The sequence below is a fragment of the Cynocephalus volans genome, chromosome 17 (assembly GCF_027409185.1).
Source record: "Cynocephalus volans isolate mCynVol1 chromosome 17, mCynVol1.pri, whole genome shotgun sequence".
NCBI classification, from domain to species: Eukaryota; Metazoa; Chordata; class Mammalia; order Dermoptera; family Cynocephalidae; genus Cynocephalus; species Cynocephalus volans.
In genome coordinates this window covers 6,896,736-6,910,979 of record NC_084476.1, presented here as the reverse complement: position 1 = coordinate 6,910,979, position 14,244 = coordinate 6,896,736, and the positions used below count along the sequence as shown (strand labels likewise).

Here is a 14,244-nt window from a genome sequence, read left to right as displayed (position 1 = left end):
TCTAATGTAATTCCGCTGCATAGGACTGTGCGGTATCATCAGTCAGCACATCCAGGCAATCAGAAGTTTAATACTCCTTCCACCATTTTATGGCTGAGGGCCACTAGAGAATTTTCTTCTCTGTGCTTCCTTTACCTCACCAATTAAATGTTAATAATAACCCCTAAGTGACTATCATGTCTTGAAGATTAAATGAGATAGTACTTCTAAAGTGTTTTGTGCAGAACTCGGCACAAACTGTTTTGTGACCAGAGGTGGGTATGGATTTTTCTCTGGAAATGATTACCTCGAAAGGAATAAACAAAGATGGTCTTTGGTGCCCATTAACTCCCCCTCTAAGCCTTTGTCCTTAGACACGCAAGTGTCTCCCTTGGCGAGGGCCCATCCCACCTTCTGAACGTCCCTTCCTCCTCCTGCAAAGCCTCTCAAAAACTGCCCCCTGGAAATACGAATTTGTCAAGTTCCTAACTATCATCTCTGAAACATAAGCCAATAGCCACCTACATCTAAGGGTTACTGAGATTTCAAAAAGGAACAACACGCGCCGAGCGCTGGGTCGTGCGCCACCCAATAAGTAAAACCATTATTACAACGTGACCCCCCAGCTAGATGCGAACGCAGGGGCGGGCCCAGAGTGCTACAGGGCGCAGGCGCAAGGGCCCCGCGGCCACGCCCCTAATCGGGAGTTGGCCAATGAGGGGATGGCGGCCCGGCGAGCGCGCGACTTCAGACGGTCCTACGACCACCCTCGATCGCGCTGCAGATAGGGATGCGTGACGTCACCAAAGCGCACCGGAAACGCGCCATCCGCTGCGCGCCGCTGGCGCTGGAGGAAGGAAGTTAGCTTTTGAGCGTCCTGAGCTCTGCACCCAAGGCCGCGAGCGGCAGCGGCGGCTGCTTCGACAGCCTGAGGGCAGCGCGATGGGAGACGAGATGGACGCCATGATCCCCGAGCGGGAGATGAAGGTCAGAGACTGGCCGGGGCCTCCATTCCGCCCTTAGTCGTAGCGTCGCTTTGGAGTCTGGCTGAGCCGGGAAACGCCGGTGCCGGCTGCCCGCCTCCGGCTGGAACAGTTAGTTCACCGCGTTCTGAGTTCTCAGTAGTGCTCCCTGGAGCACTCTGGCGGGCTGCCGGCGTGATAGCCCCGCCGAATGCGGTTTCCCGTCCCCTGGCCTTGTGCACGCCTCTTGAGCTGCCGTAGCTACTTTGATGTGGTGGTCGCAGTAGTGGTAATAACTGCTGCGTGATTACTGTGTGTCGGGCCCTGTGGTAAGCATCACAGCAACCTTACGAAGCAGTCCTTAAAACGAGAGCAGATCGGCGCTCGGAAAGTAGTTTACGCATTCGCGCTGAACAAAGGAACTGAAAACCAGGTTCATTTAAGACCCTCTCTTCTTCACTCTCAGTGTACTACTTCTGTAAGGTGGTCCGGGCTTGCTCAATGTAGAGCCGGGGAAGATTACCCATCCTACAAAACCTCTCGTTATTTGGACCAGGAAGATTATTTTGGCAGCGGAAGTTAGCCTAAAGTCGGGAAACTAAAGGGAGGGCCGAGTGATCCGAATGATGCTAACGAGGGAATCCCCCAGCAGTAACTCCCAGGGTGCTGTGTTTGTTTAATAGCTCTTGTATCTGTTCTGACAGAATGAAGGTACAGAGAACGAGATACGGTTTTTTTTAAACAGCTGAAAGGGAGTAAGTTGCAGGAAGATTTTAGGCATTTGTGTGAACAACAAATCACTGAAATGCGTTTAGGGGAAGGTAATCCATACCATGTTTAGAATAGTGATTCTCCCTTCTTGAGAGTCACTGCCTGTTGCGAGCCACTTAATGGGATGTGTCATATTCCTCAAATATGCTGGGGCAGGAGGACCACAGACTTAGAAATGACAATCTTCTTTTGAGTTACTGATTCTAACAGAAAGGAGAGCCCACCTCTGCCTCTTCATTCCACTGGCCCTCTACACCCATGTGACCAAGACCCAAATAGCATATTTGGGATTATCAGGATGAGAATTACGTAAAGACTGAAAATTTTATTCTATTCCTGTATGAAACTATACGATGGTTTCACCTGGAAAGCTTTGTGAATTTTTGCTCACTGACTAAGAGTATTTCAGTTGGTCTCTTAGCAAATGTGTATTAAACATCAAATCCAATTAAATTAGTATGTGGGGTAATTTAGAGATCCTGTATGAAACACACCAGAAGAATCTAGTGTATGAAAATGAAGGCCAAGAAAAGCTTTATAATTTTGGAATGTAAGCACAAAATGGATTCACTTTCTTTTCACTAAAATCTTGACCCGAAGATAAGTACAGAATTGGGAAAGAAGAAGGAAAAAAAAAAAAAATATATATATATATATATAGTAAAACATAACATAGTGATAAATAAACTTATGGAACTCTTTTTATCAAAAGGTGGTACACGCTGAAAATTGTCTTTGAAAACAGGCATTGGCAGGAGGTCAGGGAAGGCTCCCAGACCAATTATGTCTAAAAGCTCTAAAGTACTAAGGAGCATGAAAATCGAAGGAAATGAAAACTGGGAGTAGGTGGAGGTGAGGTTGACAGTAGCTGTGGCAGAGGTGATGGCACACTTGTGGGACGGAAGCAGTGTTGTGTGGTGAGGCTGCATAGATGAATGGGTCAAGCCATGCCCAGCCTGTAACCTGTGTTAAGGGTTTTGGACTTGCATTTTAGATGTCCTCATAGCATCTAGGTTTTACTTAAAGGTCTGAAATGCCAAGAGATCAACGCTGTTCTTTTCTGTGATGGAATTTTGTTTAGCATTTGATACAAGTAAGCCAGTTCTTGGAACTTGGTCATCTTTCTGTGGTTGTTATTTCATTATATATTTGTTGAGTACTGCACTGGAAGTTAGAACTTATTGTGTAGTTGGGTGATGCTTTTAATATTTAACAATTTCTTAAGCGTTACGGTGGATTATGAGATAATACGTACCATGAAATAGGACAAAATTATAAATAATAAAGTGTCGCTTGTGTGGTGATTCAGGCACTAGGAATTCAGAAAAGGAGAAGATTGGTGTGAGCTGGATTAGTCAAGGAAGGCTTCATGGAAGTTTTTTGTTTTTTGGGGTTTTTTTCCATTTATTTCACTCAACAAATATTAACAAGCACTATGTCAGGCACCGTGATAAGCACAGGGGGTTTAAAGACCACTAAAATTGTCTTTGGCCTCAGGGTAATATGAGGGTACTTCAAAAAGTTCGTGGAAAGATTCATATTATCTTTTAATTCTATTTTTCCACAAACTTTTTGAAGTACTCTTGTATATATTTTTTTGTTCTGAAATAAAATCTACTGGAACATAATAACAGACGAGATTTAATATCCTGTTTTCCCCGAATTGATCTTGTTTTGATCCTTCACAACAGGATTTTCAGTTTAGAGCACTGAAGAAAGTGAGAATTTTTGACCCCCCTGAGGAGTTGCCCAAGGAGCGCTCGAGTCTGCTTGCCGTGTCCAATAAATATGGTCTGGTCTTTGCTGGTGGAGCTAGTGGGTTGCAGATTTTTCCCACTAAAAATCTTCTTATTCAAAATAAACCTGGAGATGATCCCAATAAAATAGGTAAGTTTCTTGATTTAGGTTGCATAATAGAGAGAGGGGTATGGTGAGAAGCTAATGTGTTTTCTTTCCAAGAAATCGTTCTAATATTAAAATTGAAACTGCTGTTGGTCCTAAGGTTGACCCTCCAAGAAGAATAAGTTCCAACTAGGATGCTGGAAGCCTTTCTAGGTTTTCTCATTGGTCCTTTGTATTTCCCTTTCAGTGAGTTGTTCCCTCTGAGCTCAGAGGGAAGAACAACGTACCAGTATGCCATGCTTTTATTTTTGGTCACTTGAACTGGGGCTCTGGCTCTCAAGGAGAATGGTTTTTGGTTGCATGGATTTTTAGTTGGCACAACAGTACCATCCAAACAAATGGGAATGTGCTCTGTTAGTTTCCCAAGGTTATATGAGGAAGAGTCCCTGGGATACTTATTATATACGAAAGTTAAGTTTTATTTGCATAAAAAGATACTACAGGATATGATTACGTAGATGCAAGAACTGTTTCACCTTGACCTGGATAAAAGGGATTGTAGCTCTATACTTAGAACATAATGTTTTCTGCTTTGTCTGTTTGTTTTTTTAGTTGATAAAGTCCAAAGCTTGCTGGTTCCTATGAAATTCCCAATACATCACCTGGCCCTGAGCTGTGATAATCTCACACTCTCTGTGTGCATGATGTCTAGCGAATATGGTTCCATTATCGCTTTTTTTGATGTTCGCACATTCTCAAATGAGGTAAGCTACTGGCAAACGGTAATGTCAACATGTGTTCACAATACCACTTGTCTAAAGGTGTTACCATTTCTCATTTACACATGAGACAACCAACCTGGGACGCTTAGGTGACTTGCCCAAGGCTATAGAGTTAAAAGATGTCAAAAGTTCCTACATTTTGGGTCTCTGGCCTTCTAGCACAGTGTTCTTCTGTCCCAATCAGTTCAAAATGATAATAATAATATTGAGTCAGTAACTGAGTGTTTAGTGCTTTATGTGCCTTGTTCGTGCCTACCACAGCCTTGCTTAGTTGGTACTGTTATCTTTAATTTATAGATGGAGAAATAGGCTCAAAGAGTTTAAGTAACTGTCCAAGGTTCCAGTTCTTAAGAAGGAAAGAAGCACAGCCAAGACTTTGTGTGTTTGGCTGGCTAGTACAGGGATCAAACCTTGGACCTTGTTGTTATGAGCATCATGCTCTAACCACCTGAGCTAACCAGCCAGCCCTTATAGCCAATATTTTAATCTAGTGCCTGCAATTTATTGATTATTTTGCATTTGTCTAGTCCCTTGCTGGGAGTTCCTCCCAGTATGCTAGAATAATTGATTGCCATTTTCAAAGTTGTGTTGAAATTGTCTGTAAAAAATAGATTGTTCTGTGGTTTTGTTTTTCCTCTCCCCTTCTCTAGCCTTCCTCTGCTCCTCCCCATCCCCTGCAGGCAAAAGAAGCCCCCCGCTTCTCACCTCCCCAGGATCCAGGTGGGGAAAGAGGGTGTGATTTTTAGATTTTTTTGTATTGTGGCCTGACTGCCTCCCATTAAAAACTTACCTCATGGGGAGAAATAAATAGATTGTTGTGTAGAGCTAAGTCTTTTTTTCATGGTTACAATGAGAAGTGAATGAACCGTGATTTGGAAAAACCTGTATATTCAATAATTTCCTTCTGATATTAAGTACATCTATTTATTCACTTATTCATTTATTTTGCTTTTACGCGTTTATTTTAAAAGGCTAAACAGCAGAAACGCCCATTTGCCTATCATAAGCTTTTGAAAGATGCAGGAGGCATGGTGATTGATATGAAGTGGAACCCCACTGTCCCCTCCATGGTGGCAGTTTGTCTGGCTGATGGCAGTATTGCTGTCCTACAAGTCACAGAAGCAGTGAAAGTGTGTGCAACTCTTCCTTCCACAGCAGCAGTGACATCTGGTGAGTAATAAGAGCTTTCACTCTGTAACGTGTAGTAATGGTAGTTTATTTAAAAATGAATTTCTGGAAGTATAAGTAGATGTTTTTTTGTGTGTGTTTCTTGGGTAGAAATGGAGAATATTCTCTATTTCCGTAGTTAATGTCCATGAAGCCAAATAGCAAACATGATTTAACTTGAATGTGCTTGGGTTTTCTGGAGAAAGAAATATTTTGGTACAACTGGTTTAGAACTGTGTTTTTGAGAATAATTGTTTCTGTATCTAAAAGGGTTGTACTCTGAAAGTCATTTGTACCTTCACGAGAAAGGCATTAGAAATATCAAATAGGAGTAGAGAATGATTTCTTGATATTTGAAAACCTTCCTGTTTTCCTTGTCTTATCTAAAGCCTCCAGAGTTTTCTTTACTTTGCAGCTTTCTGGACAATACTCTGTTGAAAAAACATTTTTTTAGCTTTTAATTCAGTGGCCCAGTGATAAATCACAATTGACTTGTATCATTAAAATCATTTTACTTTTTTTCACGTTACTGAGTAGGGATGATCCTACAGTCTTCTATGGATGGCAGGGGAACAAGAAATGGTTTTTGTAGCTATTGAGTGGTAGATGTTATTGGTTTGCTGTATTTTCTTCAGTTCTAAATTGGTGGCGTTCTTATTTTTGCTCAGTGTGCTGGAGCCCCAAAGGAAAGCAGCTGGCAGTGGGAAAACAGAATGGAACTGTGGTCCAGTATCTTCCCGTAAGTTCTTGCTTTGGACTTCAGACTTTTCTTACTTAAGTTACCCACTGTTTTGGGAGCTGGTTTGGGAGTATCTGTTGTTTTTTTCTTTTTTGGCAGCTGGCCGGTATGGGTATCTGATGTTTTTTCTATTAAAAAGTAATTTATGCTCATTGTAACATCCATCAGTGAATGAAGAAAAGAGTGGAACTCTTCCCTTCTGTCCTCTAGCTTTCCTTCCAGAGGTACCCACTATGTTCTCATAGTGCCTAGCCTTCTAGACTTCTCTGGATATTTATACAAACAGTCTATATATAGATACATTATTTTTGTTTTGCTTTTTAAGTAAAATGTGATCATATTCTACATGCTATTCCCCAACCTTATATTCCCAACCCATTCCATTAAAACAGCTTAAGGGGAAAAAGAGTTAGTGAAAAGGCTATTACCATAATGCAGAATCACTCTGGGTTAAAGCCCAGTATTTGTCTTTTAACTGAGTTCATCTTAAAGGTGCAATTTCTCTAACTATGGACAACAAAGAAAATGATTCACCTGTTCTTGCATGTGTGCTCTGTCATCCTCTCTCTGATTTTCTTGAGCTAATATTCACAAATATTCCTCAATATAAATTGACACAAAGAATCCATGTATTTCTGTTCAAGCTTGGACACAAAGGAGGAGTTCATAGGTGGTAGCAAGGTCTGTGTTGTCCATTCCTCCTTGAGACTGCTCTCTGAGGGGTGTGCAGAGTGGTGAATTTGGTGGTATGGGTTTGAGGTTGAGATTGTTTCTTATTTGTTGTTGCCAAAAGTTATGTGAAATTTGGTATATATTCTTTTGGGGCATTAGCCTATAAAAAAAAATAGTGCAGTTGGTTTAATTTTCTTGTTTTGATGTTTGCCTTTTTTTTGTAACTTAGTAATTGGGGTCTTTTTTCCAACCCATTGCATATAAAGACATTACTTCTCCTTGATGGCTCTGTGGCAGTCCACTGCGTGGGTGCACCCGGGTTATCTGTGCCGTTATTGACGGTTACCTGCATTAGTGTCGTGGCTTTGTTGCTGTGAATGGTACCGTGTTGAACATCCTCATCACCTGCATCTGAACATGCTCGTGCGCTTATGAGGGAGATTCAGAAAGTTTGTGGAGAAATAAAATTAAAAGATTATACGAATCTTGCCATGAGCTTTTCGAAGACCCCTTGTATTTCTGTAGGAGGGATTCCTAGTAGTGGCCACCACTTCTCTTTGTTCAGTCTTTCCCGGCTAAGAAGTTGGAACGGATGGCTTCTAGGGGAACAGGTTGGCCTTGACAGAGTTTCATTTGTTTAGACATAGTGTCATTTGACACTTTTTCTTTTCAAATCTCTTTCAGACTTTGCAGGAAAAAAAAGTTATTCCTTGTCCTCCGTTTTATGAGTCAGATCATCCTGTCAGAGGTAACACTGCTTTTCTTACCGAGTGGACGTCTAATGAGGTGCTGTCTGTATTACAGAAATTTCAAAGCATACGATGTACCTACATACGTGCTTGGGACGTGTTGGTGCCTACTTCATGAATAATGTCACTATTTCAGTGTAAATAATTTCAGTATAATTATATCAGTGTAATGATAACCATCTGGGAGAGGCCCGTTTCTCATGGTAAATGACACAAAATGGATCTTGACTTTATTAGAATTCTTTATGATTTGCCCTGATTATAATCCACAGAAAGAACTGCCACTCTGGGATGAATTTGGGCTTCTTGAGTCTCAGTATCTGTGACTTATATTTAATCAGTGAAATCTGGACCTTTATTGAAGCTATAGTACTTTGACTTTTTTTTTTTTTTTTTTTACCAATAGTATATGTTAATAGCATACAGTAGCTATTCCAAACATAAGGTGCTTTTTGCTGTATCTGCTTGCTGTGATTTTTATTACCTACTGATTAGGGTGTGTCTTTCAGTTCTGGATGTGCTGTGGATCGGTACGTATGTCTTCACAATAGTATATGCTGCTGCAGATGGGACATTGGAAACGTCTCCTGATGTGGTGATGGCCCTACTACCGGTATGCACATGAAAGAAATGGCTGTGTTCTTTGAGAATTAGGATGCCTTCTAATAAAGTTGGAGGCTTAGGTTTTAGGTTCCTTTACTTATTGGCAATGATGGTGCAACTTCAGATGTAAGGTTTCACTGCTGCACCATAGCCATGGGATCAAAATTGTTGTGTCCACTTATAGCATGTTTTACTGTTTAGTTATGAGGTAGAAGAAATAAATGGTAAAACTTGCTTTTGCTTAAGCTGTAGTCTATGAGTCTTGGTTAACCTGATAAAGAAATATTAGAAAAGCAAGAAAATATCTTGATTTTTAAAATGCTTTCATTTATTTATTCATCAAGTATTTATCAATTGCCTATAGTGTGCTAGGCACTGCTTTAAAGCTGAGAACCCAGCAGTGACCAGGGCAAAGTCCTTGCTCTTTCGGATCTTACATTCTAATGAATGTGATAGTCAGTAATAAGTGTGGGATCAGGGAATGACAAGGGTGATGGAGAACATAAAGCAATGTAAGGCACAGATGATGACTGGGATGACAGTTGAGACTGTGTGGTCAAAGGCCTCTCTGAGGTGAGCAGAGAAGCAAATGAAGTGAGGGGGTGAGTCATTTTGAAGATAGAGGAAGAGCATTGATGATGAGGTCTGTGAAGCATTACTAAATTATGATGGCATCTCCGAAAGCAAATGAGGCAGAGCTTATATTTCCACATCAGAATCAGCTTTCAAAGTCCAGAAAAATATTAAGAAATACTTATTAGTAGAAAGACCCCCCCAAAAGCCATCTCATAAAAATGACTTTTAATCTTACCACTCAGAAATAACTTGATATTTTACTATCCAAATTTTCAGATTTTTAAATATGTAATGTCTAAATGAAACAAAAGTGGGAGTTGTATTAGTAAATTGCAAACGTCTTTCTATGTCAATAAATAAAATTTGTATTTAGCAAATATTTGGATAGAAAATCAGTTTATTTAGCCTTTCCTCTACTTGTATATTCAGGTTGTTTGCAGTTTTCTCTTGTTAAAGAGTGCTATGATACATTCTTTTATGTACATTTTATGTGATTACGTTTATTTTTTAGAATAAATACCTAGAAATAAAATCAGTAGGTCAAGGGATATATGCTTTTTTTGATAGGTTTTTGAAAACATTGGCAAAATATCTTCTAGAAAAGTTGTGCAGTTTAGGGCCAGCCCGTGGCTCACTCGGGAGAGTGTGGTGCTGATAGCACCAAGGCCATGGGTTCGGATCCTATATAGGGATGGCCGGTTTGCTCACTGGCTGAGTGTTGGTGCTGACAACACCAAGCCAATGGTTGAGATCCCCTTACCGGTCATCTTTAAAAAAAAAAAAAAAGGAAAGAAAAGTTGTACAGTTTATACTCCTACTACCAGTGGGACTACCCAACATGTGTGTCAGTGTGTAGTGGTGTCATTTTCAGTCCTTGCCAATCTGATATGTGAAAAACATATCTTGTTTTTATGAACTCTTTTGGGTTCCTGATAAGGTTGAATTTTAAAAATATGTTTACTGAGATGCTTTATTTCAAGATATCATTAGACTTTTCTTATTCTCAGGGATAATGTTAACACTACCATTTGTTGAGTACTACTTAGGTTACATGTATGGGGCTAGAAGCCTTATATGCATCATTTTTTAAAACTAATATTTATTTATTTTAATATTATTATAAGCATATTATTACAAATCGTGATTTTTCTTTATGCCCTTTACCCAACTTTTCCCTCCCCTGCATCATTTTATTTACACTCGGAACAGCCTCTGAAGTAAGCTTTTTTTTTTTTTTTTTTTTTTTTTTTTAAAGATGACCGGTAAGGGGATCTTAACCGTTGGCTTGGTGTTGTCAGCACCACGCTCAACCATTGAGCTAACCAGTCATCCCTATATAGGATCCGAACCCATGGCCTTGGTGTTATCAGCACCACACTCTCCTGAGTGAGCCACAGGCCGGCCCTGAAGTAAGCTTGATAGTTCCATTATACACTCAAGAAAACCGTATCGGGGAGGCTGAAAAATCTGTGTTTGTCCCATAGCTGGGAAGTGACAGAACAGAGTAAATTCAGTTTGGTTGATGGCCAACGTGTCTACTCCTTGTACTGCTTAATGCAGCCTTTCTCTTATGTCCGTATATTTGGGCTGAGATTTTGAGTGAATTTTCTCCAAACATAAATGGCTTTATCTTTTGAGATTCTTAACTATGTAAGATTAGAGAAAAATAGCCCATGAGATTTTTTTCTCGCTCTGTTCATTGTAGAAAAAAGAAGAAAAGCACCCAGAGATATTCGTGAACTTTATGGAGCCGTGCTATGGCAGCTGCACGGAGAGACAGCATCATTACTACCTGCATTACATTGAGGAGTGGTGAGCAGTGGGCCCAGGTGGGGACTTCTTACTCTCACTGTCAGGTCACAGCTGATCACCTTGTTCCATTTGGAATTTTTTTCCGTGAGAGGAAAATAAAGGCTGAGATGCCCTGAATATATTTTCTGCTGATGCTTGATCATGTCTTTCTATTACTTCTGTTTCCTCAATCTTGAATTATTTAGGTTTAATACATACTCATCTTAACAATCCAGTTTACTTTGTAACGCCAGTGACAGTTTATGAAAATACTGGTATTTAAGGAACATGTTAAAAATTTCCTCCTGAGAGCAGTTTCCCTTTGAAAGATAGATTACTTGAAGCAAAGCTGTGTTTGAACTTAATGGTGTTCTGGTTTTATTCTTTAAGGGATTTAGTGCTGGCAGCATCTGCAGCTTCAACAGAAGTTAGTATTCTTGCTCGACAAAGTGATCAGGTAAATATCTCTTTTTTGTTATTTTTATGTGATACTTTTCTGAGAAAGATTTTGGAGGGAATTAAATATGTGGTTGAGATTAGATGAGGTCACATCCTTTTCAGTAAGTTTCTGGGTGAGTGCAAAGTTTAAATGACAAAGTGCCTTGGACTAAATGGCTCAGATATCACACTGGAGAAACACGGGTTTCAGACTTAGCAGTTCCTTCAGTGTCATGAAAAGCCCTTCTCTTCTTTTAGGGTTCATCCACAGTCTGTGGAAACATACTATGGAATCAACCTCCAACTGGAGTATACCTGGATGTGTAGAGGCTTTTTCTGCCTTGTTCTGTTTTACCATCTGTATTAGTCCATTTCTGTTGCTTATAAGAAAATACCTGGAACTGGGTGATTTATAAAGAAAAACAAAATTTATTGCTTACAGTTTCTGAGGCTGGGAACTCCAAAGTCCATCTGGTGGTGGTGACAGTGACCCAGGGGTCTCACATTGCAAGACGCTGGAAGCAGAGAGAGAGACAGACTCTACTGTCTCTTCTTTTAAAGCCCTCAGAACCATGCCCCTGACCACCATTTCTAACCCATTCACTACGACATGGTCCTACAATCCAATCACCTCTTCAAGGCCCCACCTTTCAATTACCATAATAGGATTTCCCACCCTCAACAGTTACCATGGGGATTAAGCTTCCAATATATGAAATTTGGGGGACATGATTCAATCAATCTACAGCACCATCTTTATTTTCTTCCTATTACTTAAATCAGCCTCTTCTATACATTTAACTATAACCCATCCTCGATTATGGAAGAAAAACCTGTCGATCATACCAAATTGTGATTCATCAGAAATACTTTGATTTTTTTTTTTTTTTTTTTTTTTTTGTCTTTTTCGTGACCGGCACTCAGCAAGTGAGTGCACCGGACCTTCCTATATAGGATCCGAACCCGCGGCAGGAGCGTCACCGCGCTCCCAGCGCTGCACTGTCCCAAGCGTGCCACGGGCTCGGCCCAGAAATACTTTGATTTTGAAAAACCGCCAGAAAGAGAAAAGTGCATGTGCACGCGAGTGCCTTCTTTCATGTTGCCTTCCTGCAGAGCAGGGTGGGCTGAGGTAGGCATGCTATGCCATCCACTGTAGATTATGCAGGGTGACTACAGAGGAGGCACGATGAAAGGGAAAACTTCTAAACACTGTTTTGAGTTTTAAAATGTTTTGTGCACCATTGTAGAAAAGAAACAAGTACTTCCCCACCCCATACCAATATATCGTGCCTCTTCAACTGTTCAGCATTTATCCGTCATTCTCTGGACAGCAAGGTGGCTCCCAATAAGGTGGCATAATTCTCACAGTGTCTGGGGTGGGCTGCTTTTGGGTTAGAGGCCAGAGTTCATGAGTCTGATTTGTAGCTCTAGGACCATCTACCTTAGGTTGACTTCAGTAACAATTTTTTATTTGCACAATGATTTTATGTATTCACTCATTAAAAATTTACTTTTATTTTTCTTTTTATCAAGTTAATTTATGTACTTAAAAAAATCAATTAGTAGAGAAGTAGTTATAAATGAAAAAGAATCACCCCTGTCCCACTCCATCATGCTGCAGTTCTGCTATCTAGAGAGGATCATTTTTAACTTGTAAACTTTCTTTTAATGGCCGTCACCTTATTTCTAAAGAATAATCTGCTTTATCATTAGTTATTGATTATTAATTTAGACCTTATTGACTGTATGGCAGATGAGGATTTCACTCACATGTGGCCCAAGTCGCCTCTCCTTCCTCTCACTGGAGTTATAGCATTGTTTTAATTTCTTCTATTAGTTACTTTTGTAACTTTAAGTGATCTTTTTTACCTTCATTTCTAGTGGAATCTCTTGATCATCCAGTTTGTGAAAGGAATATCTTAGCACCCCCACCCTTTCCTTTATCACCCTTCCAGCTGTTACCATCTGTCTCTCCCCTCTTCTGTAATACCAAAACTTATGCTGTTTGCATTCTGTCTTATAATGGTTATTAAGTCTTTTTCTGTTTTGTCTACAGATTGTTTTTAAAGTTGAAATCGGTTTTATTTGTTACCATGAATATGTGTCTGTTGCTTACTCCATAACTGTCATGTGGTACGATTGCAGTTCGTTTCCTAAGCAGCTTTCTGTTTTTCCTTTGTTGAGCAAGTTCTCTTTGAGCACTGTTCCCTTCTGAATCATGCTGCCCACTTCTGCTCAACACTGAAAGCTAGACAAAATGTTAGTGAGTTTAAAAATCAGGAGTCATTTGTTGGAAGGAACAGAGCACATCAAGCAAACTTAAGCAAAACAGTTTACTAGAAAGACTTAAGGATTTTCTCAAGGAATGCAGGGACAGGAAGACTGTCCAGTCTAAGGAATTGGGAAGACAGGAACTGAGGTTACCTTCTGTCTCTGGACGAGTGAGCACAGGGCATCTGGCCAGTTTTATAGGCTTCTCGGTGCAAGACCCCAGTAGAGATCAACTGGAGTTCCTGATCCCAGTTCCAACTGTCTAGGAATGGGTATTAACTGGCTTAGTGCAGCTATTGGATTTGCCCTTATGGTCAGCAGTCTACCTACTTATGGTGGAAGGTACTTTAGAAAGTGTTCATGATAGTGATTATTCACAAGGCAGGGGCTTGGTACACCTGGAACAGATAGGCTGATTTGGAAAATTAACTTCTTGTGTGCTTGAGTACTCGTGGCTTTTAGACCATCTTCCCAGATTTCATAACCTCCCACTATACACAAAAAGCTAAATCTAGTAAAGCATCTTTTTTTCTTCTCTCCTGTTTGAACAGTGTTGGGAGGAACCAATGCAAAGCTCCAACCAACATGGCATTTTCTTTTTTTTTTTTTCCAGATTAACTGGGAATCTTGGCTACTAGAGGATTCTAGTCGAGCAGAACTGCCTGTGACAGACAGGAGTGATGACTCCTTGCCCATGGGAGTTGCCATAGATTATACTAACCAGGTGGAAATCGCCATCAGTAAGTAGCCTGGTGCTTAGTATAGAAATAGCCTTCTTTCTAGTGATGGTTAATACTGAAAAGCCAATTACATGTGTTCATGACATAGTCTGCTAGGCACTTTTAACTGCTGGCTGCACACTTCTACTTGGAAAGTGATATGGGTGCATTGTGACAACAGTA

At 40.4% G+C, this 14,244-nt stretch overlaps 1 protein-coding gene across 3 annotated transcripts in view; it reads left to right on the top strand.

The window, feature by feature from the left end:
• Positions 1-839: 839 nt before the first annotated feature.
• NUP214 (nucleoporin 214) overlaps positions 840-14,244 on the top strand; it is a 91,081-nt gene continuing 77,676 nt past the window's right edge. For all 3 annotated transcript variants that reach the window (XM_063082114.1, XM_063082115.1, XM_063082113.1), the window contains exons 1-10: positions 840-966; positions 3,404-3,599; positions 4,167-4,318; positions 5,308-5,506; positions 6,172-6,242; positions 7,599-7,662; positions 8,173-8,276; positions 10,548-10,654; positions 11,024-11,090; positions 13,956-14,082. In XM_063082114.1, coding sequence (XP_062938184.1) covers positions 922-966; positions 3,404-3,599; positions 4,167-4,318; positions 5,308-5,506; positions 6,172-6,242; positions 7,599-7,662; positions 8,173-8,276; positions 10,548-10,654; positions 11,024-11,090; positions 13,956-14,082 — 1,132 coding nt within the window. In that variant the 5' untranslated portion in view covers positions 840-921. The remainder of the gene's footprint in view (positions 967-3,403; positions 3,600-4,166; positions 4,319-5,307; positions 5,507-6,171; positions 6,243-7,598; positions 7,663-8,172; positions 8,277-10,547; positions 10,655-11,023; positions 11,091-13,955; positions 14,083-14,244) is intronic.